General features: G+C 37.9%; 1 protein-coding gene across 2 annotated transcripts; it reads right to left on the bottom strand.

The window, feature by feature from the left end:
* Positions 1-8,168: 8,168 nt before the first annotated feature.
* Positions 8,169-11,762, bottom strand: LOC106605667 (uroplakin-1a). Of its 2 annotated transcripts, XM_014201549.2 has the most exons (8): positions 11,651-11,762; positions 11,062-11,169; positions 10,605-10,805; positions 10,355-10,429; positions 10,116-10,223; positions 9,316-9,492; positions 9,025-9,108; positions 8,169-8,825 (listed from the first exon to the last, which is right to left on the bottom strand). In XM_014201549.2, exons 2-8 carry the CDS (start codon positions 11,125-11,127, stop codon positions 8,781-8,783), a joined length of 756 nt encoding a protein of 251 aa, XP_014057024.1. In that variant the 5' UTR covers positions 11,128-11,169; positions 11,651-11,762; the 3' UTR covers positions 8,169-8,780. The 2 variants fall into 2 exon arrangements, with proteins under 2 accessions (XP_014057024.1, XP_014057023.1); XM_014201548.2 differs by lacking the exon at positions 11,651-11,762 and having other exon boundaries at positions 8,170-8,825; positions 11,062-11,306.
* Between the last annotated feature and the right edge of the window lie 619 nt (positions 11,763-12,381).

The raw sequence follows: 12,381 nt of genomic DNA, 5'->3' as shown, positions 1-12,381 counted from the left end.
ATTACTAAAGATGTGATGATTCAGTAGAGGCAGAAACCACATACTGTATGTGTTAATATCATTCCATTAACAAACCACCATGTCTTAATTCATGTCTCTCCCCCATTCTGGCGTTGGGACTGCAATACTGGTATTGGACACTAGGGGGAGACACTTCATCTTGGTAGATCATTACCTGTACTGTAATGGTTTTTGCACAGACTTCCACTATATTGAACTGTGTGTGTGTGTGCATGTATATCACTTCAATAATGTCGCTATGACTGTGTCGGTTACAAAACTGGTTCAATCCAACGACTGGTCGTTGATATGTCTCGCTAATGTCTTTGTGGATACTTTTCCATCGCAGATAGACAAATGTCCCAGTGTAGTTGTATTATAGGAAGGCTAAACAAAGGACAAGGTTGTGTTAGGCTAGTTTAGCTTAGCGGTGCTGTCCATTGAACATTGGGAACTATACATCTTTTCAGGGGTGTTTCCTCAACTGTGTTGTAATGCTGTGATACCACTGTAATGAAGTGAGAGGGAAGGAAGAGCTGTTTTGTAACGGGGGTGAGAATGTGAAATATGGTGTCCGTATTCCTCACGGTGCCACTTCTGAGATGTACTTTTTGGTTTTTGTTCAACGTGCCTTTTTGATGAACAATCATTTGGTTCCATAAAGCATGTTAAGGTGGTAACATTCCCTCTAGGTCCAGGCTGGTAACATTGTGAATGGTATCTTGCCACGTGCACTATAGCTCTTTACTATGACGGTACAAGGCAGCATACAGGACCTGGTACTCTTAGTGTCCCTAAACTCCTTACATTAGATGAAAGAAAATTGCACATTTTTCATTGAACTCCCTAATGACTCTGGACTTGGGCTTTTTGAAGGATAATTGTTTGTGTGCACACGTGTTCTGTTACTGTGTGTGTGTGTGTGTGTGTGTGTGTGTGTGTGTGTGTGTGTGTGTGTGTGTGTGTGGTCCTGTTGTGTGAGCAAGCATGCATCCCTCCCTCCCTCTTCTCTTTATATCTATGCAGTGACCAAGTACATTGAAGTCCATACAAGTTGGAAAGACTTAAAATGGCTATACTACCTATGTGTGTGTTTGGGTGGAACCTGAATTTTCAGTCCAATACTATCCCTTTCAGCCTTATAGCACTTGGCAAAAGGCAGTTAATCTTATTTTGTAATATTTTCCAAGGTGTGAATTAAAAGCCTGATGGTTACATCAAAGATGAAACAATTTGTAATTGTGTTTTTTTTCCTAAACTGCAGATTTTGTCATTGAATAGAATACTAAAATAAGAATTTAAGTGTATAAACATACAATGGACATTTGAAGATTAAGACATTTAAAGGTGCAGTTTCATCAGCGATTTTAAATTAAATGTATTCTTCATCCATATATTTACTTTACCAATATGCAGCCTTGAGATTTCACCTTCCCATTGTTTGATTGAAACTAAACTGGTTCTGCATTCTGGCTGTAACCCAGAGAGTAGAATAGCGGAAAACCAAGGTAACATTATCCTTCAGCTGCATAGATGGCCATCAAACAGATATTCTTTATACCAGGAGACACCATTTTGTTGTCTCCTGGTGAACAATGGGGCGATCTTCAATGTACAGGGTGTGTTTGTGTCGTTTGTCTCTTGCTTATACCTGTGATGTCAGCTGAAGTTGGTTGTACATTCTGACCAAAAGGCACTCCTACTTTTGAGGATTCATCAAATTAGACCGAAACTAAAAGGTTTGGGTGTGACATATTCTATAGGTGTGCAGGTAAAGCCATGTCCATACACAAAACACAATGCAGTGAGTTCTCCATGCTTTTGCTTTTGGCACACCCAGACAGCAAATACTGGTAAAACCAGAAAACAATACCTGATATTGCACAATTAAAATATTTTGTCATCCTTTTATGTCATACTGTAAAAAAGATATGTACAATTTCCAAAGGAAGGGTTAGACCATTTAGGATCATTTGAGTACAACAGTTATGCAGTGCCTAGTGAAGTATTCAGACACCTTGGATTTCTATTGTGTTATAAAGTGTGATTTTAAAATGGATTTAATTGTCTTTTTTTGTAAAATTCTACATACAATACTCTTAAAGTGAAAGACAAATTATATTTTTTAAGCTCAATACAAAATTCATAACTAAATGAATCTTTGTTTAGGAAATCCTAAATGATTTCAGGAGTGCAATTTGGCCTAACAAATCACAAGTTATATGGACTCTGTGTGAAATAATAGGGCTTGACATGATTTTTGAATGATTAACCCTTCCTCTGACTTCAGAAAGTATTCATACCCCTTGACTTTTTCCACATTTTGATGTGAATTTAAAATGGATGAAATTGAGATTTTGTGTCACTGGCCTAAACACTACCCCATAATGTCAAAGTAGAATTATGTTTTTAGAAATGTTTACAAAGGAATAAAAAATGAAAATCTGAAATGTGTTGAGTACATAAGCATTCAATCCCTTTGTTATGGTAAGCTTAAATAAGTTCAAGAGTAAAAATTAGCTAAACAAGTCACATAAGTTGCATGGACTCACTCTGTGTGCAATAATAGTGTTTAACATGATTTTTGAATCACTACCTCATCTCTGTACCCCACAAATACAATTATTTGTAAGGTCCCTCAGTCAAGCAGTGAATTTCAAACACAGATTCAACCACAAAGACCAGGGAGATTTTCCAATGCCTCTTAAAGGAGGGCACCGATTTGGTAGATGGATAATAAAAAGTTATAAATTACACTTTGTAGTGACTGGGTGTAGTGATGCATCATCCAAAGATAGAGGCGTCCTTCCTAATTCAGTTGCCGGAGAGGAAGGAAACTGCTCAGGGATTTCACCATGAGGCCAATGGTGACTTTAAAACAGAGTTTAATGGCTGTGACTGGAGAAAACTGAGGATGGATCAACATTGTAGTTACTCCACAATACTAACCTAAATTAAAGAGTGAAAAGAAGGAAGCCTATACAGAACAAATCTATTCCAAAACATGCATCCTGTTTGCAATAAGGCACTAAAGTAAAACTGTAAAACATTTGTCAAAGAAGTTAACTTTATGTCCTGAATACAAATAGTTATGTTTTGGGCAAATCCAAACATCACTGAGTACCACTCTTCATATTTTCAAGTATGGTGGTGGGTCCATCATGTTATGGGTATGCTTGTCACTGGCAAAGGATTTTTATTTATTTTTAGAAACAGAATATGGCTAAGCACAGGCAAAATCATAGAAGAAAACCTGATTCAGTCTGCTTTCCAACAGACACTGGGAGACAAATTCACCTTTCAGTAGAACAATAACCTAAAACACAAGACCAAATATACACTGGAGTTGCTTACCAAGATGACATTGAATGTTCCTGAATGGCCTAGTTACAGTTTTAACTTAAATCGGCTAGGGCAAGACTTAAAAAGGAATGTTTAGCAATGTAAACAACCAACTTGACAGAGCTAGAATAATTTTTAAAAGAATGTGTAAATATTGTACAATCAAGGTTTGTACAAAGCTCTTAGAGACTTACCCAATAAGACTTACAGCTGTAATCAATGCCAAAGGTGTTTCTAACATGTATTTAATCAGGGAGCTGTTATTTACATTTTGTTAATCTAAAAGAATATATACACTTTTTCTTCCACTTTGACAGTACAGAATATGTTGTGTAGGTTGTTGACAAAAAATGACAATTAAATACATTTTAATCCCATTTTGTAGCACAAAAAGTGAAAAAATCCAAGGGGTCTGAATACTTTTGCAAGGAACTGTAGCTCAGAGATTCTTGAAAGACAGAACAATCTCAACTACTTTTTCACAAATAATATATTTAAATACTGTAAAGGAACAAACATTTGTAAAAAAAATAAATGCAATAAATGCATTTTATTTTTACATGTATTGTCCAGCAAGTGTTTAAAGGCCTTGCTTGTTTCATTGTAACATGAGATTATTCAAATACGTAATACAAATCTTCCAACGTTTTAGTTATTTATTGCACTATATAATGCTTCAGGGCTAATTTTGTTAGCATTTGGGCATGTTTTTATAGATTCAGAACATAAAACAACATTTATTAAAAGTATCACTTAGGTATATCACTGCAAATACTTCAACAGTTTAAGCATATTAATATTTATTCAGAATATTGACAAAAATATCGATCTTAAGGGGGTTACCCATCAGTGACAGTTGAAATGCCTCTAATGGAGTACAGATACTTAAAACAGACATATTTTTAAGTTCAGTACAAACATTTTCTAAATAATGGAAAATAATGAATTAGAAATTCCCCAATAAAAACATAACTGTTATATCAAATCTTTCAGCAACCTGGCAGAGTTGAAATTAGACATAAATCTGATGGAGTTGATGTTTTACGGAGTTGACAATTTGCATGTTTTTCTTCAACCTTCAACTGGTATACTTAACAACAATTTAGTTTTTCCTCAGTTATTTTATGACTCTTAAACCTAATTAAAATGAACATATTTTAACCATAACTCATATTCTATCTTAATCTATAAGTAGGGTGACCACATGTCCCGGATTGTACGGGTCAGTCCCGCATTTTGGCCCTCTGTACCGTGTCCCGCAATCATATCCTGCATTTTATCGGATTTAATTAAACACCACAAGAAAAAATGATAAAGGTTGATTTGTCCCTTTTTCAGTCAGACATTCCAAACTGTCTCTTGCAGTTACGTTGCCCTTATAAATTACGATATATTATATATTTTTTAATATCATATGGTGATGTTAAACACTTCTCCAATCATTGTTGATATCATAGGCATATCGTCAACCAATCACATTTCTCAAATCCTTTCAGGCTGAATTCCAGATAAACTTGGAGAGGACAGCTAGTCCTCACTACTTACAAAAGGGTGCTACTGATGAAGAGCTACAAAAGTAAGTAAATAGCCGTATTAGACTTAAGCAATAAGGCCCTAGGAGGTGTGGTATATGGCTAATATACCACGGCTAAGGGCTATTCTTAAGCACAATGCAACTCGGAGTGCCTGGACACAGCCCTTAGTCGTTATATTGGCCATATATCACAAACCCCCGAGGTGTCTTTATTGCAATTATAAACTGGTTACCAATGTCATACCCATGGTATACGGTCTGTCAGCCAATCAGCATTCAGTGCTCGAACTACCCAGTTTATAATGAAAGATATAGGCCTAAGGTAAATTCGTCAAATTTGTGAGGCTCTCCAGTCTCTATGTTCATTAGTTGCTCATTCAACATATTTGATTATACTTTTTTATTTTAAGTCTACCTATTGTTTTACATTCCCTGAGACCAACCAGAAATATTTCATTGGCCACATATTACCAGATTTTCATAAAACAGACACACCTGCTCTCTAGCTTGTGTATCACCACAAAATAATAGACTATATGCCCTTAAATTCAGCTTGGTCTCAGTGGCGTGTAGTCATGGATGCCAAGAGAAGCCAGGCTTCCCCCCAAAAATGGGACAGTTTTTTAATATATATAATGTATCTTTCCTCGCTCTGTGCTTTATCATTTTCCTTCAACTCGCAAGAGGCTGAATGTATCTCACCGGAGAAAGCATCCGAGTGAGTGAAACAAAGCCCCTCTGTCTCTGTACTGTATGTGAGCCCATCTATTTGATGCTGTCTGGTCAAAAAGAACATGATAATGCCCCTAGCATTGAATACAAGGGAAGCCAGCGAGCATTTGGCCTCTCGATATATATATTTCTTTACATAATAGCCAATCAGCATTGAGCTAAACTGAGTGAGCTCAACTGTGAATGGTCATAGCGCACCAAAAGGAATCCTATAAGGGAGATGGAGTTGACAAGTTATTGTTGTGAACATGGTGATTTCAATATTGTTTGTTTAAATCTATCAAACGTAGAGGACTTTCAGGACCATGATGTCTTGTTGCACTACATGCAATCAGGAGATGAAGAAAGGGTTGTCATGGTATAGCTGACCCTGCTCATTCATTTCTGATTCATTTAATAAAGATAGACAAATATGATGGAGATTAACAAAACACATTTTTTTAGGAATCACAGTTTTCAGATACTGTAAGTCAGGAAACTACATGAGATTCTTTCATTTCTTTCAAGTTATTTCATTTTTGCCCTCATTTTTTTTTGTTGACACTTTCAGGGTGTTTGCTCTGGACAAGGGCATTTCCTAGAATACAGTCAACATGGAAATCAATAATATTGAAAATATTTAGAAAATTACAAAAAATATTTTCCCTTATAAAATTCACCTAAATTAAATATTTAAGCTTAAATAATGAAAAAATAAAAACAACCATACAAATTACGTTTCCCTTCCCAGACAAGGATTGTCCCGAATTTCAAGAATCCCTGAGCAAGGATCTCTGTTAATAATATAACACAACTCAACAAGAAATGGAACACAGTATACAAATCTGAAATGTACAACAGCCATGTAAATCATGTTCTTGAAAGTTTTAAATATATTTTCTCTTACAGTATCAATCAAAATTTTGGACACACCTACTCATTCAAGGGTTTTTCTTTATTTTTACTATTTTCTACAGTGCAGAATAATAGTGAAGACATCAAAACTATGAAATAGCACATATGGAATCATGTAGTAACAAAAAAAGTGTTAAACAAATCAAAATATATTTTAGATTCTACACAATTCCATATGTGTCATTTCATATTTTTGATGTCTTCACTATCATTCTACAATGTAGCAAATAGTCCAAATAAAGAAACACCCTGGAATGAGTAGGTGTGTCCAAACTTTTGACTGGTACTGTACATTTAATGATAAGAACTATATATCTATCCCATTACCAAAGCAGTTAGTACATTGAAGTTCTCAGGCCAATCACCATTTGTTCATCTAGCATTTACAGTGCAATAAACCATAAAAAAATTCAAAAAAATAAAATATACAAATTTGAGACCATTTACCTAAAAATATGGAAAATCCCTACACAGTGTTCATTCTCTATATATCAGAAACACTTTTCTGTCATCATTCCCGCAGACACTTGTTATTTAAGAAATTAGGTACAGTGGCTTGCGAAAGTATTCACCCCCCTTGGAATTTTTCCTATATACAACCTGGAATTAAAATGGATTTTTGGGGGGGTTGTATCATTTGATTTACATAACATGCCTATCCTTTTGAAGATGCAAAATATTTTTTATTGTGAAACAAACAAGAAATAAAACAAAAAAACAGAAAACTTGAGCGTGCATAACTATTCACCCCCCCAAAGTCAATACTTTGTGGAGCTACCGTTTGCAGCAATTACAGCTGTAAGTCTCTTGGGTTATGTCTCTATAAGCTTGGCACATCTAGCCACTGGGATTTTGCCCATTCTTCAAGGCAAAACTGCTCCAGCTCCTTCAAGTTGGATTGGTTCCGCTGGTGTACAGCAATCTTTAAGTCATACCACAGATTCTCAATTGGATTGAGGTCTGGGCTTTGACTAGGCCATTCCAAGACATTTAAATGTTTCCCCTTAACCACTTGAGTGTTGCTTTAGCAGTATGCTTAGGGTCATTGTCCTGCTGGAAGGTGAACCTCCATCCCAGTCTCAACTCTCTGGAAGACTGAAACAGGTTTACCTCAAGAATTTCCCTGTATTTAGCGCCAGCCATCATTCCTTCAATTCTGACCAGTTTCCCAGTCGCTGACGTTGAAAAACATGGTGTTTTTGGTGTTCTCGGGGTGATGACCTCAATTTTAGTCTCATCTGACCAGAGTACCTTCTTCCATACATTTGGGGAGTATTCCACATGCCTTTTGGCGAACACCAAACCTGTTTGCTTATGGAGTGTACGGCTTAAAGTGGTCCTATGGGACATATACTCCAATCTCCGCTGTGGAGCTTTCCAGCTCCTTCAGGGTTATATTTGGTCTCTTTGTTGCCTCTCTGATTAATGCCCTCCTTGCCTGGTCCGTGAGTTTTGGTGGGCGGCCCTCTCTTGGCAGGTTTATTGTGGTGCCATATTCTTTCAATTTTTTAATAATGGATTTAATGGTGCTCCGTGGGATTTTCTAAGTTTCAGATATTTTTTTATAACCCAACCCTGATCTGTACTTCTCCACAACTTTGTCCATGTTCTGTGTGGAGCGCTCCTTGGTCTTCATAGTGCTGCTTGCTTGGTGGTGCCCCTTGCTTAGTGGTGTTGCAGACTCTGGGGCCTTTCAGAACAGATGTATATATACTGAGATCATGTGACAGATCATGTGACACTTAGATTGCACATAGGTGGACTTTATTTAACTAATTATGTGACTTCTGAAGGTAATTGGTTGCACCAGATCTTATTTAGGGGCTTCATAGCAAAGGGGGTGAATACATATGCACACACCACTTTTCCGTTCTAAAATTTTTTACATTTTTTGAAACAAGTAATTTTTTTCATAATGCAATCCAACATTCTGGAGTTTCACGGGTCTGTCCCTAGATAATTAGACCATTTTAACTTGTTTAGAAGACAAATACGTTTTACTTCACCAATTTGGACTATTTTGTGTATGTCCATTACATGAAATCCAAATAAAAATCAATTTAAATTACAGGTTGTAATGCAACAAAATAGGAAAAACGCCAAGGGGGATGAATACTTTTGCAAGGCACTGTAGTTGCTGAAGTGAGGGTTGGTGTGGCTTCAGCAGAAAGTCAAAAACATGGGTTAGAGACATCACCTCCAGACTTCTCATAGCATCAGGTAGTACACCATGGCCAGACTTCTCATAGCATCAGGTAGTACACCATGGCCAGACTTCTCATAGCATCAGGTAGTACACCATGGCCAGGATCAACAGCCAGAACTGAATCAAATAAAGACAAGGGAACGTTAGACTTACAGCAAGAAAGTACAAAGGTTGTTAGACTTTATGTTATGATAATGTCTCTACTGTATGTTGTGTAGTATCCAAAATTCTCCGATAAATCATTTTCAGTTAATTCAACTGTTGCAACTAAATATTTCACTATTTACCAACCTAAATAGACCAACTGAAAACTCACCATAAACATTAGCACAGCGAAACCATACCAGCTGATAGCCCATGTATATAGACTGAACACAGACTCAATGTGGTTGAAGCAGCCCTGGGTAGAAAGATAGAGCAACAATGTGCTTACTTCAAGTGGGAGGTATAAATTACCCCTAACCACTGATACTGTACATGGTCAGATATTTTCCATACTGTTATTAGTTACAGTACAGTTATCTGTATTAAATCTTGAGCCTTCCAGTGCAAATCAGAGAACCAGAGAATCTCTTAGGTTTTAGGCAATGGGAATGTGTTTTCTCACCTTAGTGAACATGGTGGTGTCCTGGCCGTTCTTGCAGGCCTCCACATTCACCACCTCGTAGTTGTTCTTCCTCTTGCAGCAGTGGATGGGCCAGGGGTAGTCTGTACCAAACTTCTCCCTGAAGGTGGAGTTGTACTGTATCCAGTCCACTGGGCCATCCGTTCCACAACACTCCACCTGAAATAGGGGAGGAGAGCATGTTGTAGAAACAATACATGGGTGAGGAATATTCTTCAATCAAACAGGAATAGTTTAGTTATTCAGTCGACAAACTAATGTTGTGACAGACTAAACTCACTTCACTCAAACTGAGCGAGCTACTGTATAAGTATTTGTAGAACGTGTTACTGATACACATGTTTACTGTGACAATTGTTTACTGTGACCCTCAGCTCTACATTCTTTATCCTAGCTACAGCAACACAGCCTGCAGTGGTTGTTTCTGTCCCTGTGCAGCAAACTGATCCCATTCCTTGTCTTTCCCACACTATTGGGCTGTCCAAACCGGTTCACCCAGCAGAGATGCAGCGGGACTCTGGCATTGATGATGGAGAGAGACAGGCATGCTAAGACATGTCAGACCTGAGAATTCATCTGCTACTCCCAAGGGCGTGTGCGTGTGAGTGTGTGACTGTGTGTGTGTGTGTTAGTGGAATGTGATACCTTTCCCTAACAGATACTCCACACAATAACCTAGGTTTAGTCGGTCTTTGTGCTAGTCGTCTGTTTGGAATGTGTGGTGTGGCTCTGATTAGTCAGATTATCCTATGACAGATTCTTTTGATTTGGTGACCAGTCACCTCATTCATCACTTTGTTCCATGTCAGTGTGATCCGACTGCCAGAGTCACCGTCGGCTGTATAGTACTTCAGCATCTGCTTCTTCACCAGATTACTGTTTCCAACCAGCTACAAACAGCACATAGGAGAGGATGAGACAAAACGGGAGAATACATTTAAGTTGTGTTTCTAGAATTGTGCTGGTCAAACAATGTGAAGATCTGAAGGTACCCCAAGGTGCCCATTTCCCATGTACTCACATAGTCTCTGTGGGTGACTGCAGTGATACACGAGGCACACTCAAATATGTAGATGATCAACATCAGGATCAGATACTGTCAAAATCACAAAATAAAAACGTTCCTTTACTTGAAAAGAACAACAGAGAAAGAGCTATAGGCATACCGTATATTCCACTTGAATGATATATTTTGAAGCAGTGTTCAGATGAACAAATGAAGAACTTCAGTGACCAAATAAATTGTGATGAATTCAGTATCATAGTCTTACTGTTAGCATTAAGGCACGGCTCTTCTTCGCAGCAGCCAAGATACCAAAGACACACATGCAGAAGAAGGCAAAGCCTGTGAAAATGGCAATCCAGGCCGCTGCAAAGATGTCATCTTTCCCCGACACACCAGCTATAGGGTAGAGCTTGTATTGATCTACTGCAACCCAGATGGCCAGAGCGCAAAGGGCAAGACCTGCTGCCTATAATAAGGGAATAACAGGTTTATTAAGAGTTGTTATAAGAAATTGTAAACCATTATTATTGCAGGATCCTACATTACAATTGAAAGTGTTAATAACCTGTACAGTATAGTGCTGAAAAGGACCAGAAATCTAATGTACTGTAGTAAACTTCTAGGACAACACCATAGATCTGCACACCATTTGTCTACCATATGATTACATATGATTAAAAAAATACAGCTACTATAGGAATAAAATCAAGTGCAACTCTTACAGCTCCAAATATATTCCCCAGGATGAGAAAGACCATAACACAGGTGGTTCCCATGCCATCAGCCATCGTAGCAGTCCTTCTGTCAGCTCCTTCTAAAACCCACTGCTCCTGAGCAGAGAAGAAAGACAGTGAAGAAATAACAGACCCAAGTACAAGTGTTCCTAACAGATCCAAGAGAATGTAGGGTCTAGGGTCTGGCTGGATGTAATGAATTGTTGACATGGGAATGTGTCCAGGGAGTGGCTTGATTTTATTCACACTAGCATAAACAGAAGTGGTCCAACCAGTCTGGCGCAGCAAGAGATTGCATTGTGGTCCTTTTGAATGGAAACACTGAGATATTGACTACAGAAATGAATTCATGATAAACCTAGACTACATCTGGCCCAGACAGAAAGTGAGCAGTTCTGCATGAAGCCATCAATCCTCAGTCTACCCCTAGGCTGTAGAATGTTACACCTATAGCAACTGGTATTTAACCATTCTTCACCTTTTTATGTTACAGCAGTCTCTTAAATTAGCAGGATTAAAGACTGTTAGAGTTAGAGCAATCATCACATCATCTATTTTTACACACAACAAACATTACCTCCCCTGCAGTGATGTCAGGCCCTGAGCATCTTCTTCTGTTGACCAAACACCTGTCATTCTGTTGCACCTGCTGTGCTCAGCACCTGTCTCAGCTTGCTGTTAAATGTAGTCTACTTCCATGATGTCATGGGGCATGTCTGCACATGTCTTGATCCCAAGTTCCTAAAAACATGAATGAATACAAATCTTTGTACAGTATGTTTACATGCATCTTCATTGTGTTGTATGTGCGTACTGTATATTGACTAATTGGGTGGTTTGCAACATTGAATTTATTGTCAACAGGCCTATTTGACATAGCTCAATAATACACTATTCCAGTGGACTGAGTGGCAGTACTATTAGTAGGTTGAGATGAAAAGCAATGATGACATCTGCTGGGGAGAAGTGCCATTGATCTTAACTGTTCACACTCAAACAGGATACAGGACAATTTTATTAGGTAGTAGGCTACATTGTTGAGAATGGTGTTTCTCATGAATGGATGATTAAAAACCTCTACAAAGTAATTTCATGTCACAATAATGCTTTTGTTAGGCTCTACATTACATTTGGTCTATGAAGAAACTTGTAGGTTATTGTCTTAAAACCTCTTTGGCGCAGGCGTGCCGCTAGCGACCCACCTCGACAACATCCGGTGAAATTGCAGAGCGCCAAATTCAAATTACAGAAACAGTAATAATAAACATTCATGACAAAACAAGTGTTATACATCGTTTAAAAGATGAA

Source organism: Salmo salar, chromosome ssa05 (genome assembly GCF_905237065.1).
Source record: "Salmo salar chromosome ssa05, Ssal_v3.1, whole genome shotgun sequence".
Taxonomy (NCBI): Eukaryota; Metazoa; Chordata; class Actinopteri; order Salmoniformes; family Salmonidae; genus Salmo; species Salmo salar.
Note: the sequence above shows the minus strand (reverse complement) of the source record. Positions and strands in the feature narration are given on the sequence as shown.

Bases quoted from the DNA above. Each gene is read 5' to 3' on its own strand.
- LOC106605667 (XM_014201548.2), bottom strand. From the start codon at position 11,283: ATGTCAACAATTCATTACATCCAGCCAGACCCTAGACCCTACATTCTC. The intron at 10,806-11,061 runs GTAAGAGTTGCA...CCCTTATTATAG, and splicing joins TGGGGAATATATTTGGAGCT to GCAGCAGGTCTTGCCCTTTG. The intron at 8,826-9,024 runs GTGAGTTTTCAG...TATTTGATTCAG, and splicing joins TCGCTGTGCTAATGTTTATG to TTCTGGCTGTTGATCCTGGC.